Here is a 24,349-nt window from a genome sequence, read left to right as displayed (position 1 = left end):
TAATATTTAACCGTATATTCATCGTTTCTTCTTGTTCCCCCCATGATTACTCCCCCCCTTCCCCTTCCCCTTGATCCGGCGCCGCACGCCGGCCGCATTCTCCGTATCATCATCATCATCATCCGCGCCGCGCTTGCGCCCCTTCGTGTTCCGCTTGTCTTCTAACTCTTTCATTTCCTAGATATAACAAGAGAGCAATTCTTAAAAAGCGGCCAAGTGCGAGTCGGACTCGCCCGCCGAGGGTTCCGTACTTTTCAGTATTTGTTGTTAAAGCGGCAACAGAAATACATCGTATGTGAAAATTACAGCCTGGTGACAGACAGACGGACGGACAGACAGAGGAGTCTTAGTAATAGGGTCTCGTTTTTACCCTTTGGGCACGGAACCCTAAAAACGACTTATGCACATTTGAATACCTATGAATTGGCGATTATCAGTAATGCCTTCGTTGATATAGTTGAGGAACGGACTTATCATGTTCAAATGTTTTAAATATTGGCCAAGATATTTATATATACAATTAATTAGTTGTTATTAGGTAGGCACTTATGAAAAACGACCGTAGTTATAAAAGGACCTTCGTGAATAAACATAAAAAGTGAGGCTGGATTGTGTTTTGAATATCGCAAAATAAGTAAGGTCAAATGTGGCTAATTCCGTCATACTGACTATTCCGTCTACTAGTGTTTTTCTCAAACAACGAACAAAATTGATAATTTCATCGACAAAGCCGCGATTGCTTTTAGTTTCAGCAATCGAAAGCGGATGTTTTTTTTTTCCTACGATTTCAAAAAACAAAGAAATATACGCGCGTGGACGGAGTAGGACGGAGTTAGCCACATTTACCTTAATGTTAACTAGCGACCCGCCCCGGCTTCGCACGAGTTAACAAATTATACGTAAACCTACCTCTTGAATCACTCTATTTATAAAAACCGCAACAAAATCCGTTGCGAAGTTTTAAAGATGTAAGCATACACAGAGACAGACAGCGGGAAGCGACTTTGTTTTATACTATGTAGATATTGACATTTCTAAGTCATAAAATTTGCCTCGTCGAGATTGGAACCTATGTTATGTCTGAAAAAGTCCCATACAATATACTTACAATTTTGGTGAGCCTCTGCGCCTCGGCCACCCGCTCCTGCAACACCATCACCTCGCTCTCCTCAGTCGGATAGAGCGGCATCTGCTTGCCGATCAGCTGCTCTATGCGCTGGTACAGTTCCACGTCGTACTGAAACCATAGCGGGGCTATAGGGTAGGTGCGTTAGTTTCATTTTCATACAAATTGAAAATGTGAAATTTAATTTTGACCCCAAAAAAACTATTGATACTGGATAGGAATGGAATCGATTGGCATACAAAAATAGCATGTGAAAAATATAAGTTTTCATTTTCATACAAATTGTATGGGAAATGTTTTCCTCGATTTGTGGCTTTTCTAGCCGGAATTTTTTTTTGGTTCCATACAAGCTTTTGATCCTCAATACGAATGGGATCGATTGGCATCAAAAAAAAAAGTTTGTCAAAAATGACCCTTTTCTCGCACCCTGTATGTTTTTTTCAAAATCTGAAAGCCAATCTTCATTAATTTGAAATCGAGGGAAGGTCTTCTAAGACCGTTTTCTCGTAGCAGCACGGGATCTGGTAGCTGCCCTCACTGACCCAAAAAGAAAATCCACCCTGTATTGTTTAGACATTAGGATTGCAATAAGTCCTGTGCAGCAATGTAGGTTTATATTCAAATTACGTCAAGTGGACGAAAACTAGAGCTGGACGAAAATTAACGCACCTACCCTACAACGCCGAACTAACAATCCTGGGTGAACACGTTTACCGCTAGTGACTGCTACTACTCTGTTCGTTGGCGCTTTGCGCTACAAAGCGGAAAAACACGTTATCGGCTACAAGCGTAGCGCACAGCTCGCTCTGACAGTGAATGCGTTAACGTGCTAGCTGAAATTACATCAATATCAAAATGAAAGAAAAAGTTTAACACATTCATTGCCACCCAGGCAAACAAGACATCCGCGCCAGGCCATAAAAATTTCGTCACATAAAGCTGTAGTACCACGATCCCGACTATCGGGTCGGGTTTTCGGCACTGAATGTGAGTTTACCAAGGATAGGCAAGAACTCACTTCATTAGAAAGGTCTGAATGGGCGGTTCCAAAGGCCGCAATGTCTAGTATCCTATCCTATCTAAAGTCTATTTTTTTATTCGGTAGACTGAAATGACAGTTAATAGTATGGAATGACATTTCATGTTCATACTATTAACTGTCATTTCAGTCTACCGAATAAAAAAATAGACTTTATAGTAGGTATATATTGATAAGATAAGATAAAAGATAGTTTATTCAAGTAGGCATAATTACAATGCGCTTATGAACGTCAAATAAAGCTAGGTAGACCGGCTCCAACCCTACACCTCTGCCCCGAGAAGATTTAAATCCCCCCTCAATTGGAGGAGGGTATCCCAATATGGGACCGGCAACAAACTCGGCGGGACACATCTTTTCAAAAATAATTACATCTTATAATTAACATGCATTACGAGAAAATAAGGGAAAAAATACAATTTAAATTACTATAGAATTCATTGTTACCTGTGAGACAAAGGTGACGGCCTTACCGGCCCGGCCGGCGCGGGCCGTGCGGCCCACGCGGTGGATGTAGTCCTTGCTGTGCAGCGGAATGTCCAGGTTGATGACTACGTCCACATGAGGGATGTCCAGACCTCTGCACAATAAGGTACAATAGGGATGATGACTGATGTTGAATTTTATAACAAAATCTAGTAAAATAGATAGCAAACGAGCAATTTATCACAATAATGTGGATATTGTTGACGACCGGTCTGGCCTAGTGGGTAGTGACCCTGCCTGTGAAGCCGCGGTCCTGGGTTCGAATCCCAGTAAGGGCATTTATTTGTGTGATGAGCACAGATATTTGTTCCTGAGTCATGGTTGTTTTCTATGTATTTAAGTATTAGTATATTATATCTATCGTTGTCTGAGTACCCACAACACAAGCCTTCTTGAGCTTACTGTGGGGCTTAGTCAATTTGTGTAAAAATGTCCTATAGTATTTATTTATTTATTTTATTTATTTATTAAAAAAATTAAAATAAAATATTGAAAAATTACAAAATTACAGGACCTGAAAGTTTCAAAATTTAAGTTTTTTTTAACTTCCAAAAACGATAAAAGTAAGGGTACCATTCGATTCCTTACATTTCATACAAAAAAATATTGTATAGCAACTATATACATAAACGCAATATTTCACCGACAAAAACGCAATTTTCTTGTTTTGTCCATACTAAAAGAAGGGCGATGACGTCACGGCCTCTGGCCGTTTTGTATAGGGCGTTTCGCGAGTGAAGTGCGACTGTCGGACTTTGACTACAATTTCTGACTTTTTTGTTACTTTAATGCAATGGGTCCCATATAGACATTTGATCCTAAAAACAAACCCGATCGATTGATACCATAAAAAAAAATTAGTCATGTAGCCTATTGTGAGATTGTAACACAGTTAACAGACTTTCCTTTAACCTTTTAACCGCCAGACGGCGAAGGAATATGCCGTGCTCTCGACGCCAGGCGATCGCAATTATTTAAGCGAAGTTGAACTTTACGAAGTCCCGCGTAAATCCCTATTACATTGGCGAAGTTGTCGGCTGTAGCCGTCGTTAGCAAGACTTTTCGATGACGGCCACAGCCGACTGTGGCGGTCAATGGGTTAATGACCAGGTTAGGTAAAAGAAAGATTCGAAAGGTCTGCTTTGCTCAGGACACGATAATCGATAATAAGAGACGTTTATACATTTTCACCACACCAACTAGTATTTAAAGACTCTCTTGTAATTTTATAAGTAACACGGGACTTAATCGCGTAAAACTTCAATATAAGGCTCTCTTGATTGTTCAAAAACTGATAAGAAAGTTGCATTTTATCCACATGTGAGGAAAAGTAATCAAATGCAAATCTTGAGTTGTTTCCTTATGTTGGTTGATAGAATTGAATTTTAAATGATGATTTTGCATGATCAATATTTAAAAACATTCATTTCGAATTGATCTTGTTTGATATTTTACAGTTAGTATTTTCCTTGTGTGAAACATGAAAAATTTTGAATTTTTAAAATCTCTAAATTGCACTTTTCGAGTGGTTTTCGAGTCGCTAGTGTCGCTAAGCTCGTGGTTTTTGGATTTCGCAATCTTTCGCTTGCTCGGGTATCAATATTAGCACGAGCGGTTAAACAACAACTATGCTCCCTTGTAAAACAAATAACTATTATCGTTTGCGTCAAATCCGGTAGTTCTGATTTTTTACATAAGGACACACTAACCTGGAAGCGACATCAGTACAGATCAAAATCGATCTGAGAATTCTTGAACTTGTTCAAGGCCGCCAGTCTCTTGTTCTGTGACATCTGCCCGTGCAGCGGTACAGCGGCGAGGCCTATAGTTCGTTTTTTTTAGCATTAGAAATAAGATAAACAATCCTGACGTGTCTTTTTATTGAAAAACACGTTTTAAAAATAAATAATGGCAAATATGTAACAATTATGAATCTAATACGATCATTTATATTCTTCGGCTTTCATAAGTAATGGTTACTGATTTTTAAAAAGCGTTTTTCAATTAAAAGACATGTCAAGATCGCTTACCTTCTTTCTAATGCTAAAAAAACGAACTATAGGTTGCGCAGTAGTAGCGCGGCTCGCAGTGCGCCGGCGCACGTCGCCACGAACACGATGAACGAGTTGCCAGAGAGCTCGTTTAGGATGTGTACGAGGTATTTGTAAAACAAATAACTATTAGCAAATCCGGTAGTTCTGATTGTGCATAACATACTAACCTGGAAGCGACATCAGTACAGATCAAAATCGATCTGCTCTTATTCTTGAACTTGTTCAAGGCCGCCAGTCGTTTGTTCTGTGACATCTGCCCGTGCAGCGGTACAGCGGCGAGGCCTAGGTTGCGCAGTAGTAGCGCGGCCCGCAGCGCGCCGGCGCACGTCGCCACGAACACGATGAACGAGTTGCCGGAGAGCTCGTTTAGAATGTGTACAAGGTACACGTCCTGGAAGAAATTAATTTATTATCAACCCCTCGGCGACTGAAATCCTGGTATCCACCCTGTGCCGCAGCTGAGAGCCTGAGTAGCTTTAACATTTCGGATAGGTGGAAAGCGGAATGGTCTGCTTCGGCAACGTTTATCTGACCCAACTAAAGAACCAAAAGTGTTTGACCTTCCTCGGAAAACCTGGTGCCAACTGAATAGGCTGAGTACCGGACAGGGCAGCTTCAATTCAGCCACACACAAATGGGGATGTACGGCTTACCCACTTTGCGAATGCGGAGAGGAAGAGTAGACCACTGAACATATCTTCCAACGCTGCCCACTCCACTCATACCCTGGGCCTGCTGAGGACCTGAACACCGTGACACCTGACTTGGTTGCAAGCAACCAAGCCAAGGCTTGGCAACCTCAAGGCTACACTCTGATTGCCCTCAATGTATATTATTGCCATACGACTAAATAAAATAAAATATTTAGGGCTTCAATAGACCTTTCAACAAATGGCAAACGAAATGGTTAAGTAAGAGAAAGAATTCAATCGATCAATCAACAACATTAACTGTAACTTTCTTGACTATTCTAGAATGCACTGCTTCAGTAATTGACTATTCACTCTTGCATGTAAAATACCAAGATAGTATTAATCGAAGAGCACAGACTACAGAAGTGAATTCCAATCCATAGAAGTCTGCATCTGTATTTTCCAAATTCTTAGGAAAATACTAATTTGTACTAACCTTATATTTCACGGGGATGAACACATAGTACTGCTGTAGCTTATCCACCGTCTGGTACTTAGTGGACACCTCCACCTTCACCGGGTTCTGAAGAGACGCTCGCTGCAGCTTTTGCACCTTCTTGGTCATGGTGGCGGAGAAAAGGTACGTGCGGCGCTCCCGGGGGATCACGCGGAGGATCTTGTCCACTTCCACTTCGAAGTCCATGTTGAGGATGCGGTCTGCTTCGTCCATGACCTGAGAATGTTTTTATTACTTCTGTTGGTTCTATAATTGGTGATACAGACTTTGCATTCCGAAGTTTATAAACACCATAGAAGCCCTTAGTTGCGGTAAAGGCTTGGCCAAACACAGAGCGCGCCACCGCTCGCTGCCTAACGTCCGATCCGACTGATGTGACCCAGCGCGACGCGGCGGCCCGCCGAGTCCGCGCGGCGCAACGCTGCGCGGACGCAAGCGGCCGCGCGGCGCGGGGCGCGACAGAAGCGGGGCGTGAAACCGGCGGGACGCAGTCTGTTTGACGTCGGTAACCTGAGCATGTGCCGCGGACGCGGCGCTGCGTCGCGCTCTGTGTTTGGCCAAGCCTTAAGCCACATCAATCAGTGCACTAAATACCTTCTTATAGAACTGTCTTTGTTCACAATGGTATATTATATATTATAGCCTTTTCTTCCATACTCCTTCTTTTAGTTTATCTATGCGTTTTCGAGCAAGTTGTTTTGTTTGTTTGTTGTTTGTATGGATCCCTCTCTGGGTGAAGGCCTCCTCCAGTTTTTTCCAACTTTCTCTATCTTCACCTGTCTCCATCCAATGGTAATTACAAACATAATATCGTCAGGTGACAAGCAGAAGTCACCACAACAAGTTCATAGCCATAGTGACCCATATTAGTATAATTACGACAAAGTATGTGGTGTGCAACTGAGTTGCCAGTTTGGCATTAATTCTTGTTGGTATTATAAATTAAAGTATTTTTTATTAGTGCATCTTTTTCTATACCCTAGTCATATAAAAAATAAACAGGATAATAAAGCCACTTACCAGATATTTCAATGCCTTCAGGTTGAATCCTTTAGTATTTTCCAGATGGTCAACAAGTCGGCCGGGCGTGGCGATGATGATGTGCGGTTTTTTAGAGAGAGTGAGGGCCTGCGCCACCATGTCCATGCCTCCCACTATTACTGCACATTTTACTCCTATACTGGCTCCTATAAAAAAAATTAGTATGAATGAATTCGGCAATACAAATATTCTCTGTTGAACATCATATTAAAAAACTCCCTACATGGAAAATTATGTTATTGAAATCAAGAAATGGAAATTAACCAGGTTAATCATGTTTATGAGTCATAAACATGATTAACCTTGTTAATTTGTCATAAATTATGACAATGTGTAATATGATGAATGATGAAGCCCCTGCTTGGCGCCTGAAAGCCCCCGTCCTTTTTAATTGCATATAACTTTTAAAATTCATGTTTCTAAAGCATGGCTCACCAAATGGCTGACCGCGGTTCGCAACTTCGCATCCAGACTGCCAACCTATTATATTTTTTTTGGTTATTTAATAAACTCAAGGAGAAACGGACCACAATGGTCACTTTATTTTAAGCACCGGACACCTGTAGAAACTAATTGGTGACCCCTGATCTAAAGCATTCCTAAAACAAGTTTTTTATAGTATAGAAAAAAAAATATGTTTCTTAAACTTACCAAGTGCTTCAAACTGTTCTGAAATTTGGAATGCCAACTCTCTAGTAGGTGTAAGTACAAGGGCAAAGTATCTCTGTGGGTTTTCGAGCAGCGCCTGCAGGATAGGCAGTGCAAAGGCACCAGTTTTGCCAGATCCCGTCTCTGCAAGACCTATGATGTCTTTGCCCTGCAGTGCTAAGGGTACTGCCTCTTTCTGGATTTTTGACGGGTTCTTCCATTTTAATTCCTGACATGCTTCGCATAATACGTCGACTACGCCCTGAAAATGTAATAGATAAAATACTGACATGATATAACCTCAAAACAATAGTTTCTCCAAATGTTTAAATGTACAAATATATAAGGCAGATGAGCGATTTAACGCAAACTGTGGTTATATAGAAAATCTAAATCAAAACAATACAAATATAAAAGTACCACATACCAAGTCTTTAAAAGTTACAGTTTCTTCGGTTTCAACAATTTCTTGCGGTTGTTGTTCCTGCTCTTCTTCTTCTACAAGTTCCTGCTCTTCTTCTTGGCTCTCATCCCCAGATTCTCCGTTGCTAGAAGAATCATTGTCTTCAGTCATTTTAATGATTTTTTTATAAAATCTTTAATAAATAACACGCAACACGTGAGAACTCTCCGTACCCCGTACACAACTGTCACTGTCACTGTCAAGTCAAAGTCAAAGTCAAAAGATTTTTTAAATGTCGTTTACATACTAGAAGAGAGCACGTGTTAGACGTTTAAAATTATACCTCAAACATTCCAAGACACTTTTATTGAGGTGTTTTTCAATAAAGTTAATAAAAACAGTGTTTCGGCACACAAATCTTGGTTTCTCAAGCATTTCAGCGGTATTTTTCCAGAAAAACTCCCTAACTGAAACGTCATTGACGTCAAATTCGGCGTCGTCTTGTAGAGGTTATAGTATTGTTGTTTTATTAAAATTTATACGAAATAAGACAGTAATAATGGCTAAGCATCATCCTGATTTAATTTTCTGCAGAAAACAGCCCGGCGTCGGTAAGTTTTAGTAATTACATTGGTAAAGTATCTTCACGATAATAAAGTGCAATCATAAAGCGTTTCGCTTTATATTCTCAGCTATTGGCCGACTGTGTGAGAAATGCGACGGTAAATGCGTGATATGCGACTCGTACGTGCGGCCGTGCACGCTCGTGCGCATCTGCGACGAGTGCAACTACGGCTCGTACCAGGGACGATGCGTGATCTGCGGTGGGCCCGGCGTTTCTGACGCGTATTACTGCAAAGAATGCACTATCCAAGAAAAAGATGTAAGTAGCTCATACTTAACAATACTTACTGGCAACTAGACCCTCTGAAAGCCTAAAGCTTGTAATGTCCACTTTTAAGAAACCCTTGCCTTTAGTGGTGTGAAAAAACTTATGAGGCAAATGGAGACAGACAGGGACAGATTAGGGTGCCCTAACAGATTGAGCCATAAATATCGCATATACATACATTTCTAAATCAGGGCTATTGCTTTGTATGACAGAATCCTTTAGCGGGACTTGTCTATTTGTAATTCAGTTAAGTCATTAACAGAAACTTAATATTTCACCACTCTAAAATGATGTAGGTCACCTAAAGGGTTATCAGAAAAACTAAACTTTTAAGTCCACCTGTAGTGACATTCCTAGGCTCTTGTAAATTGCCCTAATATCAAGCTAAAATACCACCTACTTTAGTATCTATCCACTACATGTCTTGATATTATTATTTTTATTTTTCAGAGAGATGGGTGTCCAAAGATTGTGAACCTGGGAAGCTCAAAGACTGATCTGTTCTACGAGAGAAAGAAGTATGGATTCAGAAGACACTAGTAGTAGCTGTAACTTTAGGCTATTTGTATTATTAAATGTGTGACTTGGACTTTAAAATGGGTTTAACCTTGGTTTAACTTAGCCCTAAGTGAAACCAAACCATATGCAAATGTATGATTTGTAATTTTTCTTTTATGTATTTTTTATGTATATTTCATAGTAGTGAAATGTTTACCGATCTGCTGATTGTGGTCGGTGCAACCAGTGGGAATATATTTAAACCACAACATAAGCACCTAATCACAAATTTGGTTTAAAAAGGACACTACTTTTCTGACAAAATGTGTAATATATCTTAATTTAAAAGAAATATTTTGGTCTGCAATAATATATGTATTTCGTTCCATACCTTTGTGATAACCTAAAAGTTTTTTAAACAACAAAACTGTTCCAACTTACTATTCCATAAAGTATTTTTTCCATTTGCTTGTATGACCATTCCTATAAAACCTGACACAAGAACAAAACATTTGTAAATAAAATTCCAATGTAATTTTAGTTTTAATAAGCCTTTATTTACAATACATACAAACTTCAACCTGTTTTGTTTGTTATTCAAGAAATGACAATATTAAAAAATTAAGGGCAAACCTAATTTCATATTGTATTTATTTTATGCCTACATCTACAATTTATATGGAGGGCTCAGTGAAAACTAAATACTATTACTACTTATACTATACTAAAACTACAAGGAAACACTTTATTGTCAAGTATAATATTTACCTACTACTAAAACTAGTTATTATTATGTTGAATAGTCTTTACATAAATATATACACTATACAGTCAACTGCACAAACAATAAAACAGGATTATTTTCCTAACATATTTTATATTACAATATTAACTTAGGCTACTATGCAGTGTATACCACTTCAGGTTACAGTTACACAGATAAGTCACCTTTTAAAACACTATATATATAGGTAGTTAATTTTACCTTTATTACACAAAAATACCATATTAAATGTAAACTAACATATTTAATTAAACTAAAACTACAAATAAATTAAAATAAATACTAAAATAAAAGAAACTTACCTATACAATAAAATAAAAACCTAATCATAAGAAGAATACCCCATCCAGCAGGTCCGCCTGTGGCATAAGGTGAGTATAAGGTGAATTTTTCGACTTGGGCTGGTAGTGAAAGTTCATCTGATAAAGCTCAACTGTACTTCAAACTGTCATTTCTTACGACTTGTGTAACTGTAACCTGCGTGGCAGTAAACTCTAGCTGCCTCTACTGCCTGCGCTGACGACGCTGTTGGTCGACGAGCCAGCGGGATTAGTCCAGATGTTAGGCTGGTCCGATGATCCCATGTCAGAATACGCGGGGCGCGCGGGTATGATCGGCGAACGAATGCATACGCTGAAAATAGTAACACTAGTTAATTTGAACAATTTTGCATGGTAAGATCTTGGTAAATTATTGGTGCTTCGGTAAAAAGGAGCATTAAAGTGATTATGAAATATAGTTTGGTATTTAGGTCACTAAAAAAGGCGCGAAATTCAAAAAGTGTTAGCATGGAAGGTTGATACGCATGTTATGAATTTGCCGCCTTTTTATTAGTGACGGAAATGGTTGGCCAAAGTATATGTTAAGTACAAATATTATTATGGAAGTTATCTACATATAAATGTAATTTAAAATTAAATCAGTGTCTCAAAAGATTCATCTAGTTTTCACACGTGGAATAGGGAATGTGCTTGAAAACTATTAGCGATGTTGGTTAACATTTTATAATTTATTTATTTGTTAATATATTTTTAAGTAAGTAGATAATTTTATTACCTATAGACATGCATTTGTATTATTATATTTGAATTTAGATTTATTAATTTAAGGCCCTAGCCGTCAGCAAAATTTCGGTACGGGTTTGTGACGTGGAAATCTGCTGACAGCTTTTGCCGACTAAAGCGACCGGAGGGTTAATTTTGTTATGTTACTTTGCGTGCGTGCCATGCGCGGCAAGTCTTACGACTAACCTGTCGGGGTATCAGCTTCCGAATATAGTCCTACGAACATTTATACATTATTAAAATGGCATATTAAATTCATATATTGTAGCACATTTTGTCCGAGTAGGAAAATAAATAACCTCACTGTTTTTGGCAGATCCTCAAGTTCGCCATTTCCTCGGGTGGCAGTCATTTAAACTATTATACTTACGTGAAACTTTACCTACCAAGTGATAGTCAGCAAAAACTTGTAGGTCCCGCCATACATTGGAAACAGGTCCCGTAGATAACATGCCAATCGCTGACGCTCCGTAGTGAACGAAACGCAACTGTCACTGTCACATTATAAGTTCGTTTTTTTAGCATTAGAAAGAACTTGAAAGAAGGTAAGCGATTTTGACATGTCTTTTAATAGAAAAACACTTTAAATATCAATAACTATTACTTATGAAAGCAGAAGACTATAAAAGATCGTATTACATTCATAATTGTTACATATTTACCGTAACATATTTTTAAAATGTGTTTTTTAATTAAAAGACACATCAAGATTGTTTACCTTATTTCTAATGCTAAAAAAAACGAAGTATAATATGGAAGAGTGATAGAGAGACACAAAGCGATTCGACGGCGAAGAGATAGCGATTGTCACCTAGACCACGCCAAGAAGAGATGCAATGGCAAGAAACAAGATGCGACATGCAGGTTCTGCCAGGAGTCAGAGGAGACTGCAATGCACATTCTCTGTTCCTGTGGACCACTAATGTCAAAAAGAAGTACCTACTTAGGGCGGCATGTATTGCAAGCCTATGAGGTACAGAACGTTACGGCCCAAAGCATCTGTAATTTTCTGGATGCAACGGGCATTAGTAATGAACTTTAAAGGGCCGTCACAATAGATCAATACTTGGTCGACGTGACACTCAAAGGCCCGATACCACCCCAACCCCAATAATAATAATAATAGACCACGCCCGTTCGTTCTTTCAGTCTTTTCTGCAGAACGGTATCGGGTGTTTGTTAATTCTACAACTACTTTCTAAAGACAAAACCACACAAATACATACAAACTTACGAGTTGACATCCTCCAGTTTCTTCAGCAGCCGCTCGTTCTCCCGGCTCAGCAGCTCCTGGTCCCTGAGCAGCTGGTCCCTCACGCCGAACAGGTCTTGGTTCTCGGTCCTCAAGGCCGAATTCTCGTCCATGTGGAGTTGGACGAGCTCGACTAGCTCTGATTGGGGCAGCTGGTAGAGCTTGTTGGCTTCGAGTGCTGGAGGGGTGTTGCGGGGACGTTGATGGTCTGTGAATAGTAAACATAAGTAGGTACTAAAACCGGCCCAGTGCGAGTCGGACTCGCGTTCCAAGGGTACGTAAAGTCCGACTCACGCTTGACTGCACATTTCTAATAGGTTTTCCTGTCATATATAGGTAAAGAACTATTTTGTGTATTTTTTTTTCAAAATTTTAGACCCAGTAGTTTCGGAGACAAGGGGGGGAATGGTCATTTTTTGCCTTTTTTCTTGAATAACTGCTAAAATTATAAAAAATATATATTTGAGATTCTTACAATGAGCTCTTTCATTTGATATGTAACACGATATAGTTTGAAAAACTTTATTTTTTAATTTTCTGACGTACAGACAGACGAGTGCATGATCCTAATTAGGGTTCCGTTTTTCCTTTTGAGGTACGGAACCCTAAAAAAACTAAAATGGGATAGAGTGGGAGCAAGCTGACTCTGCATGGAATTTGCAATGACACAGTGCAGAATGTCATTATTAATTTCTATGAATGACATGTTTATATGTTTAAGGCTCATTTAGACGGCGCGCGAACTCGCATGCGATTTTAGTTACATTGCGGACCATTGAGGTTACACCAATTCAGCCGACCGATCAAATAACGCAATGTAATGAAACTCGCATGCGAGTTCTCGCACCGTCTAAATGAGCCCTTATAATGACACACTCTCACTTTGTTCTGTTCGCATCGGTGGTCGGTGCACAGTTGGCGTAGACTCTATTATGTATGAGACGATGTATTAAGTCGGCGATTATTCCTTCTATGAATGGATAATTTCAACTTGTAAATTTGTAAGCAGGGACTTAGAACTCAGTTTTGGTCCTTCGAACCGGATAATGTTTCGTGTAGGTACTTACTGCTGTACTCCATATTGTAATCTGTATGGACGTGTAGCGCAGTTCTGAGGTGTTGGTTTTCTGCTTGGAGAGCTTCCACCTCTCTCTTCAGACTCAGAATGAGCGCATCTCTTGCGTCCTGCAATCAATTAATTCTCTTGTATTAGGTACCTAGAATATGTGCAATTCATGATTTGTTATTAACTTATTAAAGATGCCTACAAATTCTGTAAATTTTTGTAATGACATGAGTAATCGATCATATCTGCGGCCTAAATTTGCAGTGTACGTAAAGCAGTTAATGTTTTGAGAGTGCCTAAAGTACGGTACCTATATAAAAGTATCTTATAGTGTGCAAAACTTGAATCATTGTTTGTCATAGACGAAGTTATTACCATTTTGACGATAGGCTTGGTTTTGATCTTCTTAGCTCGGGCTGCATATCGTAAAGTGTTGACCGTTTCGCTTATGTTTGATCTCGAAGGGGCTATACACGCTATCTGTGGTAAAACAATTTTCACATGTGATCGCTTGACGAAAATAAAGCAATTTAATTTTAACATGAGAATCATGGGAATGTGCGGGAATCAATACAATAATAAAGCAATTTAATTTTAACAGGAGAATCATGGGAATTTGCGCGAATCAATACAAATAGACCTACTGGAACAGCTAAAATTAATTGTTAAAAAAAAATTTAATGCTTTGATCTCGGACTGTGTAGAACACAAAATGACTAGTGTAATATTTTGCCTATATCTCTTTTAGTCTACATCGCAAACGGTCTAGATTTCTAGAACACAAAACGACCACATATAGGTAGGTTAGGTTCGTTAGGTATCTTCAAATGGCCGAAGGCCAAACCGCACAGAAATAGGAGCCCCGCGCAGCGGGGCTCCGTCGACATCGCTAACGTAAAGATAAACCGACGAAATGTAGGTAAATAAAGGTCTAAATAATTGTAGTCATTTTGTGTTCTAGACCGTTTGCGATGTAGACTAAAAGGGATATAGGCAACTACACTAGTCATTTTGTGTTCTAGACAGTCCGAGACCAACCCTATACAGGTATAGGTATATATAGGTATACTTACTGTTGCTCTAAGTTAAACTCTAAGGTCTTTCTTTACAAGCTCTTACTACAATACAATAAACACAATACAATACAAAACTCTATTAAACTCAGAGTTCAAAAGGCAGGCCAGGCAGTGCCCATAATTGTCTTGGCCAGAATACCGTAAAGGTTTATCTTACCATTAGAGTAACACCATTGCCCGCCAGACTGTCAGCTAACAGTTTCGTCAGCTTGCTGTCCCGGTACGGTATGTGGCCTCTCTTCCTACCGTCGCTTAGTTGAGCTATGCAGTATCCTGGAAAAAGGAGTAATTACTTCTACTTAGTCAAAAGTGGTCATGGTGGCGTCAGAATGAAGAACATAGACGAATTTACATCTCATTTCCCGCCAAAGTTGGGAAAACCTTAGGTCCCCTAGGAAGGTGACAATCATATATGTATTGTGGTTTCTAACCGAGGTAATGGATGTGATAACACTCTCCTGAATGTTAACACATTCATTGCCACCCAGTCAAACAAGACATCCGCGCCAGGCCACAAAAATTTCGTCATAAAAAGCTGTAGTACCACGATCCCGCGACTATCGGGTCGTCCGGCCTGGGAACGAAATCATAAAATTCCCGATAGTTGGGTTTTCGGCACTGAAAGTGTTACAGAATCACCATTACACCACTCACCTAAAACCATAAGACTTCTATTAATATTATTGGCCTCCTCCAACGTCTTGCCCGTGCTCTGCGTCTTCTTGGTCATCTCGCTGCCCGCCAAGTCCACGAAGTTGATCTTGCCGTGGGTGGAACAGGTCACGTCGCCGTCGGTGCGCAGGTCTCTTCGCACCCGTACGCAGAGTAACGTGTGCGAGCGGGATGAATGGCTGTTCATCGCGTGCGCGCCTACTGCGCGGTTACGCATGCCTGAGGGGAAAATTTTGAATTAAAGTCGTATAGTCAACTGAAGAGATACGTTACTCCTGAAGTGATTCTCTGCATAGGCAACTGAGCCTTGCCATGACCTCACTGTACTGAGACTTCCCTTAACCTTAAGCATCACTGTCCACGTAGAATCCTCTGCTCTCCTTCGACCATCGCATTTGTAGCGGCTTCTGAGCGCTGCCTGGGTTCAGCAGGTCTATAAAGTAGACTATGTGGAATGCCCTGAGCTTACCTTCCTTCAGCACAGCGAACAGGTCATCCAGCTCTTCGCAGTCGACAGTGAACAGGTTCTCTACGTAGAACCCTCTGTTCTCCTTCAACTATCGCACTTGCAGTGGCTTCAGTGCTGCCTGGGTTCAGCAGGTCTATAAAGTAGACTATGTGGAAGCCCTTGAGCTTACCTTCCTTCAGCACAGCGAACAGGTCATCCAGCTCTTCGCAGTCGACAGTGAACAGGTTCTCTACGTAGAACCCTCTGTTCTCCTTCAACTATCGCACTTGCAGTGGCTTCAGTGCTGCCTGGGTTCAGCAGGTCTATTAAGTAGACTATGTGGAAGCCCTTGAGCTTACCTTCTTCCAGTACAGCGAACAGGTCGTCCAGCTCTTCGCAGTCGACAGTGAACAGGTTCTCTACGTAGAACCCTCTGTTCTCCTTCGACCATCGCATTTGTAGCGGCTTCTGAGCGCTGCCTGGGTTCAGCAGGTCTATTAAGTAGACTATGTGGAAGTCCTTGAGCTTACCTTCCTCCAGCACAGCGAACAGGTCGTCCAGCTCTTCGCAGTCGACAGTGAACAGGTTCTCTACGTAGAACCCTCTGTTCTCCTTCAACTATCGCACTTGCAGTGGCTTCAGTGCTGCCTGGGTTCAGCAGGTCTATTAAGTAGACTATGTGGAAGTCCTTGAGCTTACCTTCCTCCAGCACAGCGAACAGGTCGTCCAGCTCTTCACAGTCGACAGTGAACAGGTTCTCTACGTAGAACCCTCTGCTCTCCTTCGACCATCGCACTTGCAGGGGCTTGCGAGCGGTGCCCGGGTTCAGCAGGTCTATCACCTGAATGTCAATATTACAATGTATGCGTGTTCTGATCAGGAAACAAATAAAAACAGAATGTTCGTTGAGACGGTGAATTAATTACATAAAAAGAGCCGTCCAAATGGGAGACACTTAAAAGTAGCTTTGTGGAGATAGGAACTCTACCAAATAATCTAATCAATAGGTAGTTAGACTAGTTAGCTATAAAATCGTTTCAGAAGTGTGGCGTTTGAAGTTGTTGAATAATGATCTTAAGAATTTTAAAATGTCATATTAATAATCTGGTTGTGGTCTATCTATGCTCGTTAATTTACGCATCGCACAAGCCATGTATGGTCTTCAGCATATACCTACAGTTTTTGGCGTGGTCCCCTTAGAATCTTCTTAATTGGATCTTACTGTAGTTACTAGACCTCTTTCAATTATTTCAACTGCAAAACTAACCTTCTCATTGTAGATCTCAAGGAAGCTAGCTTTCAGTATGAAGTGGCATTCCGGACGGTCGTGTATCAGCCGGAACAGGTACACGAAAGACCGCACCACCAGTCCGTGTTCTTCGGAGTAAGGGCTTGCTCCGCGTTCCACCTGTAGGCGAAAATGGTATTTATCTCAGCTTTAGCTGCTGACTGTACTTAAGGATGAGAAATCTAACATCAAACAAGCTTTATTAGATACTTTCCACCGTTAACGTTCCTCGTTCGTTTTAGATTAGGTACCTTAATTTTACTGCTGTATTTAATTTCGCAATTAACTTAACGCCGGTATTAAAGAACAGTTAGCTTGAGAAAATTATATTAGTAGGTACCATACTTTCTACAACATATTATATAGTACTAATTGTAATAAGTGTGTAAAGTAACCTGTTTGCCACTCTATGGTTCTCGAAATGAAACCCTGTCCTTAAAAAGGTCGACTGGATTCGAAATAAAGTCGGAAACGACCCTATTAACAACCTTAATGTTATTTCTAAAGACTTATCGAATGATGTGGCACACGTTTATTTTATAGGTAGGTACTGTAGGTAGGTACCTACTCAATTTTTTTTCACTTTTAATTACATGTATGTATGGAGTGACGGACATGACGAAACTATAAGGGTTCCGTTTGTGTCGTTTTGGTTACGGAACCCTAAAAAGAAAATAGGGGTAACCAACACTGTTTATCGTCAAATTTATTCCAGGAACCTTTAGCATTTTCATCCCTATAAATAAATCGTTTCTTTAAACACGGGTCTTAAATTAGTCCATGTGATTTGGTGATGACCCATAATCAATAGACGGACATCACATATGCTGATGCTGGCACAATCGCAAACATACGACAGTTTTCTTTTGTCACGATTAGCTGGCCAGACTACCTATATAACAAATTGACTATTTCAGAATTCAGTTTTGACGCCGCCGTGTTGTGTATGAATTCTATATTTTTTAGGATAATTAGGTACTTAAATGTGATTTCCATTAATTTCAAATGCCATTAATATAAGACCCGATAATATTATATGGATGTTGGCGGGCGAGATAATGAACTTTTATGGCTAAAAAGTACCTATGTGAACTTGGCACCCGACCTTGACCAATTTTTTATTTATATTTTTTTTCTTATAGTATTTTGTTTGTAGTTGATTGTAGTTAAAAGGATTTTATTTGTAGTTGCCCCAAAAAAAAGTTATGGGGGTGAGAAAAATCCCAGCACCCCACTTTTGAAATCTTATGCTTTAATTGTTGATCCTGGCTTAGAATCGTTTGTAGTTGATTGTAGTTCTTTTATTTTTATTTGTACTAGCCAATTAACTCCAAAAAATAAAAAAATAAAAAAAGCCTTATGAGCCCGTTGATGTCTTTTCCCGATAAAGAGCTTTTTGGTGAAATTAAACACGAGAGCGCGTTTATGTCTTTTACAAGGAAAGGACAAACGGTCCGTTGTACCAAACCGTCAGTCACCCTTAAAGTATTCTCTTAAAGTTATAATATAATGGTAATTACACACCATCACTACTAAGTGACGTTGAACAGTCTGTCAAGTGTGAATGCTGCAACTGACCCTAAGTATGATAAAACTTGATAAATCCCACACTGTGTTGATTGATTATGGGTAAAATCGTTTATACTGTTTGTAGTTATTTGTAAATCTTTTAATTTCATTAGTTGTTGCCAAACTAAACGACTAAACTTTGTTTTAATTTCACTATGAGAGCTTTTTCAGGATAATTTAATAATATTTGAAAAACTTGGAAAATCGTAAACGTTTATGATGGATTCTGGTTCAGAATCGTTTGTAGTTATTTGTAGTTCTTTTTATTTCATTTGTAGTTGCCAAACAACCCCACAAAAATCGATTCGATTTCACTATGAGAGCTCTTCTCATGACAATTCAATAATATTTGAATAACTTGGAAAATCGTACACGTTTATGATTAATTCTTGTTCACAATCGTTTGTAGTTATTTGTAGTTCTTTTCATTTCATTTGTAGTCGCCAAATAACCCCACAAAATTCGATTCGATTTCACTATGAGAGCTTTTCTCATGACAATTCAATAATATTAGAAAAACTTGGAAAATCGTAAACGTTTATGACGGATTCTGGTTCAGAATCGTTTGTAGTTATTTGTAGTTCTTTTCTATTCATTTATAGTTGCCAACCAACCCAACAAAAATCGATTCGATTTCACTATGAGAGCTTTTCTCATGACAATTCAATAATATGTGAAAAACTTGGAAAATCCTAAACATTTATGATGTATACCGGTTCAGAATGGTTTGTAGTTATTTGTAGTTCTTTTCATTTCGTTTGTAGTTGCCAAACAACCCCACAAAAATCGATTCGATTTTACTACGAGAGGTTTTCTCATGACAATTCAATAATATTTGAAAAACTGAGAAAACCGTAAACGTTTATGATGGATTCAGGTTCAGAATCGTTTGTAGTTATTTGTAGTTCTTTTTATTTCATTTGTAGCTGCCAAACAACCCCACAAAATTCGATTCGATTTCACTATGAGAGCTTTTCCCATGACAATTCAATAATATTAGAAAAACATGGAAAATAGTAAAAGTTAATGATGTATTCTGGTTCAGAATCGTTTGTAGTTATTTGTAGTTCTTTTCATTTCATTTGTAGCTGCCAAACAACCCCACAAAAATCGATTCGATTTTACCACGAGAGCTTTTCTCATGACAATTCAATAATATTTGAAAAACTTGGAAAATCGTTAACGTTTATGATGAATTCCGGTTCAGAATCGTTTGTAGTTATTTGTAGTTCATTTCATTTCATTTGTAGTTGCCAAACAAAACCACAAAATTCAATTCGATTTCACTATGAGAGCTTTTCTCATGACAATTCAATAATATGTGAAAAACTTGGAAAATCATAAACGTTTATGATGGATTCTGGTTCAGAATAGTGTGTAGTTATTTGTAGTTGTTTTCATTTCATTTGTAGTTGCCAAACAACCCCAAAAAAATTGATTCGATTTCACTACGATAGTTTTCTCATGACAATTCAATAATATGTGAAAATTTTGGAATATCGTAAATATTTATGATGGATTCTGGTTCAGAATCGTTTGTAGTTATTTGTAGTTCCTTTCATTTCATTTGTAGTTGCCAAACAACCCCACAAAAATCGATTCGATTTTACTATGAGAGCTTTTCTCATGACAATTCAATAATATTTGAAAAACTTGGAAAATCGTTAACGTTTATGATGGATTCTGGTTCGGAATCGTTTGTAGTTATTTGTAGTTCTTTTCGTTTCATTTGTAGTTGTCAAACAACCCAAAAAAAATCGATTCGATTTCACTACGAGAGCTTTACTCGTGACAATTCAATAATATTTGAAAAACTTGGAAAATCGTTAACGTTTATGATGGATTCTGGTTCAGAATCGTTTGTAGTTATTTGTAGTTCTTTTCATTTCATTTATAGTTGCCAAACAACCCCACAAAAATCGATTCGATTTCACTATGAGAGCTTTTCTCATGACAATTTAATAATATGTGAAAAACTTGGAAAATCGTAAACGTTTATGATGGATTCTGGTTCAGAATCGTTTGTAGTTATTTGTAGTTCTTTTCATTTCATTTGTAGTTGCCAAACAACCCCACAAAAATTGATTCGATTTCACTACGATAGTTTTCTCATGACAATTCAATAATATGTGAAAAATTTGGAAAATCGTAAATGTTTATGATGGATTCTGGTTCAGAATCGTTTGTAGTTATTTGTAGTTCTTTTCGTTTCATTTGTAGTTGTCAAAAAACCCAAAAAAAACGATTCGATTTCAATACGAGAGCTTTTCTTATGACAATTCAATAATATTTGAAAAACTTAAAAAATCGTTGACGTTTATGATGTATTCCGGTTCAGAATCGTTTGTAGTTATATGTAGTTCTTTTCATTTCATTTGTAGTCGCCAAACAACCCCACAAAATTCGATTCGATTTCACTATGAGAGCTTTTCTCATGACAATTCAATAATATGTGAAAAACTTGGAAAATTGTAAACGTTTATGATGGATTCTGGTTCAGAATCGTTTGTAGTTATTTGTAGTTCTTTTCATTTCATTTGTAGTTGCCAAACAACCCCACAAAAATTGATTCGATTTCACTACGATAGTTTTCTTATGACAATTCGATAATATGTGAAAAATTTGGAAAATCGTAAATGTTTATGATGGATTCTGGTTCAGAATCGTTTGTAGTTATTTGTAGTTCTTTTCGTTTCAATTGTAGTTGCCAAACAACCCCACAAATTTGAATTGTATTCTAGTGCCAAAGCTTTCTTATGACAATTCAATAATATTAGAAAAACTTGGAAACTTCGTCACTTTTATGATTGATTCTGGTATAGAATCGTTTATTAATGAATTTAGTATTTTCTTTTCCTTTCATCATCTTCCTCGCGTTGTCCCGGCATTTTGCCACGGCTCATAGGAGCCTGGGGTCCGCTTGGCAACTAATCCCAGTAATTGGCGTGGACACTAGTTTTTACGAAAGCGACTGCCATCTGACCTTCCAACCCAGAGGGTAAACTAGGCCCGTATTGGGATTAGTCCGGTTTCCTCACGATGTTTTCCTTCACCGAAAAGCGACTGGTAAATATCAAATGATATTTCGTACATAAGTTCCGAAAAACTCATTGGTACGAGCCGGGGTTCGAACCCGCGACCTCCGGATTGCAAGTCGCACGCTCTTACCGCTAGGCCACCAGCGCTTTTCCTTTATAAAAGCAAAATAACGGGAGAAAAAATAATTTCACTACGAGAGCGCGTTGATGTCTTTCACAAGGAATTGGCTAAGTTAGGAAAAAACTTGATCAATCCTACAATTTCCTCGTTGATTATTGTTCAGAATCGTTTGTAGTTATTTGTAGTTCTTTTCATTTCATTTGTAGTTGCCAAACTACCCCACAAAAATCGATTCGATTTTACTACGAGAGCTTTTCTCATGACACTTCAATAATATTTGAAAAACTTGGAAAATCGTAAACGGTTATGATGGATTCAGGTTCAGAATCGTTTGTAGTTATTTGTAGTTCTTTTCTTTTCATTTGTAGTTGCCTAACAACCCCACAAAACTCGATTCGATTTCACCACGAGAGCTTTTCTCATGACAATTCAATAATATTTGAAAAACTTGGAAAATCGTTAACGTTTATGATGTATTCCGGTTCAGAATCGTTTGTAGTTATTTGTAGTTCATTTCATTTCATTTGTAGTTACCAAACAACGCCACAAAATTCAATTCGATTTCACTATGAGAGCTTTTTTTTTTTTTTTTTTTTTCAATTTATTTGGGACAAAAAACAGTAACACACAGGGTTAAGACACAGAAATAGAATACAAAGGGTAATAAAGTGTGAGACCAACAACATCGTCCACAGATTACTAGATTACCTTTTCTCATGACAATTCAATAATATGTGAAAAACTTGGAAAATCATAAACGTTTATGATGGATTCTGGTTCAGAATAGTTTGTAGTTATTTGTAGTTCTTTTCATTTCATTTGTAGTTGCCAAACAACCCCACAAAAATCGATTCGATTTCACTACGATAGTTTTCTCATGACAATTCTATAATACGTGAAAATTTTGATAAATCGTAAATGTTTATGATGGATTCTGGTTCAGAATCGTTTGTAGTTATTTGTAGTTCTTTTCATTTCATTTGTAGTCGCCAAACAACCCCACAAAATTCGATTCGATTTCACTATGAGAGCTTTTCTCATGACAATTCAATAATATGTGAAAAACTTGGAAAATCGTAAACGTTTATGATGGATTCTGGTTCAGAATCGTTTGTAGTTATTTGTAGTTCTTTTCATTTCATTTGTAGTTGCCAAACAACCCCAAAAAAATGATTCGATTTCACTACGAGAGCTTTTCTCATGACAATTCAATCATATTTGAAAAACTTGGAAAATCATTGACGTTTATGATGTATTCCGGTTCAGAATTGTTTGTAGTTATTTGTAGTTCTTTTCATTTCATTTGTAGTCGCCAAACAACCCCACAAAATTCGATTCGATTTCACTATGAGAGCTTTTCTCATGACACTTCAATAATATTTGAAAAACTTGGAAAATCGTAAACGTTTATGATGGATTCAGGTTCAGAATCGTTTGTAGTTATTTGTAGTTCTTTTCATTTCATTTGTAGTTACCAAACAACGCCACAAAATTCGTTTCGATTTCACTATGAGAGCTTTTCCCATGACAGTTCAATAATATTTGAAAAACTTGGAAAATCGTAAACGTTTATGATGGATTCTGGTTCAGAATCGTTTGTAGTTATTTGTAGTTCTTTTCATTTCATTTGTACTTGCCAAACAACGCCACAAAAATCGATTCGATTTCACTACGATAGTTTTCTCATGACACTTCAATATTATGTGAAAAATTTGGAAAATCGTAAATGTTTATGATGGATTCTGGTTCAGAATCGTTTGTAGTTATTTGTAGTTCTTTTCGTTTCATTTGTAGTTGCCAAAAAACCCTACAAAAATCGATTCGATTGCACTACGAGAGCTTTTCTCATGACAATTCTATAATATGTGAAAATTTTGATAAATCGTAAATGTTTATGACGAATTCTGGTTCAGAATCGTTTGTAGTTATTTGTAGTTCTTTTCATTTCATTTGTAGTTGCCAAACAACCCCACAAAAATTGATTCGATTTAACTACAATAGTTTTCTCATGACAATTCCATAATATGTGAAAAATTTGGAAAATCGTAAATGTTTATGATGGATTCTGGTTCAGAATAGTTTGTAGTTATTTGTAGTTCTTTTCATTTCATTTGTAGTTGCCAAACAACCCCACAAAAATCGATTCGATTTCACTACGATAGTTTTCTCATGACAATTCCATAATATGTGAAAAATTTGGAAAATCGTAAATGTTTATGATGGATTCTGGTTCAGAATAGTTTGTAGTTATTTGTAGTTCTTTTCATTTCATTTGTAGTTGCCAAACAACCCCACAAAAATCGATTCGATTTCACTACGATAGTTTTCTCATGACAATTCTATAATATGTGAAAATTTTGATAAATCGTAAATGTTTATGATGGATTCTGGTTCAGAATCGTTTGTAGTTATTTGTAGTTCTTTTCATTTCATTTGTAGTTGCCAAACAACCCCAAAAAAATCGATTCGATTTCACTACGAGAGCTTTTCTCATGACAATTCAATAATATTTGAAAAACTTAGAAAATCGTTGACGTTTATGATGTATTCCGGTTCAGAATCGTTTGTAGTTATTTGTAGTTCTTTTCATTTCATTTGTAGTCGCCAAACAACCCCACAAAATTCGATTCGATTT

At 38.0% G+C, this 24,349-nt stretch overlaps 3 protein-coding genes across 3 annotated transcripts in view; 1 reads left to right on the top strand and 2 right to left on the bottom strand.

Moving 5' to 3' along the window:
• On the bottom strand, positions 1 to 8,160 carry LOC134653124 (probable ATP-dependent RNA helicase DDX47). The gene is made up of 8 exons (XM_063508429.1): positions 7,971 to 8,160; positions 7,547 to 7,805; positions 6,875 to 7,041; positions 5,834 to 6,070; positions 4,873 to 5,096; positions 2,613 to 2,745; positions 1,109 to 1,237; positions 1 to 177 (listed from the first exon to the last, which is right to left on the bottom strand). The coding sequence occupies exons 1-8, from the start codon at positions 8,115 to 8,117 to the stop codon at positions 19 to 21; spliced, it is 1,455 nt and encodes a 484-aa protein (XP_063364499.1). The 5' UTR covers positions 8,118 to 8,160; the 3' UTR covers positions 1 to 18.
• Positions 8,161 to 8,443: 283 nt separating this feature from the next.
• LOC134652635 (PHD finger-like domain-containing protein 5A) lies at positions 8,444 to 9,455 on the top strand. Its single transcript, XM_063507795.1, has 3 exons — positions 8,444 to 8,557; positions 8,639 to 8,829; positions 9,289 to 9,455. The coding sequence occupies exons 1-3, from the start codon at positions 8,506 to 8,508 to the stop codon at positions 9,376 to 9,378; spliced, it is 333 nt and encodes a 110-aa protein (XP_063363865.1). The 5' UTR covers positions 8,444 to 8,505; the 3' UTR covers positions 9,379 to 9,455.
• Positions 9,456 to 10,550: 1,095 nt separating this feature from the next.
• LOC134653126 (kinesin-like protein KIF12) overlaps positions 10,551 to 24,349 on the bottom strand; it is a 61,701-nt gene continuing 47,902 nt past the window's right edge. The window contains exons 7-14 of the mRNA XM_063508430.1: positions 16,966 to 17,106; positions 16,398 to 16,539; positions 15,233 to 15,469; positions 14,736 to 14,851; positions 13,878 to 13,982; positions 13,504 to 13,621; positions 12,419 to 12,644; positions 10,551 to 10,753 (exon numbers count right to left, since the gene is read on the bottom strand). Coding sequence (XP_063364500.1) covers positions 10,615 to 10,753; positions 12,419 to 12,644; positions 13,504 to 13,621; positions 13,878 to 13,982; positions 14,736 to 14,851; positions 15,233 to 15,469; positions 16,398 to 16,539; positions 16,966 to 17,106 — 1,224 coding nt within the window. The 3' untranslated portion in view covers positions 10,551 to 10,614. The remainder of the gene's footprint in view (positions 10,754 to 12,418; positions 12,645 to 13,503; positions 13,622 to 13,877; positions 13,983 to 14,735; positions 14,852 to 15,232; positions 15,470 to 16,397; positions 16,540 to 16,965; positions 17,107 to 24,349) is intronic.

Source organism: Cydia amplana, chromosome 12 (assembly GCF_948474715.1).
Source record: "Cydia amplana chromosome 12, ilCydAmpl1.1, whole genome shotgun sequence".
Lineage (NCBI taxonomy): Eukaryota > Metazoa > Arthropoda > Insecta > Lepidoptera > Tortricidae > Cydia > Cydia amplana.
Note: the sequence above shows the minus strand (reverse complement) of the source record. Positions and strands in the feature narration are given on the sequence as shown.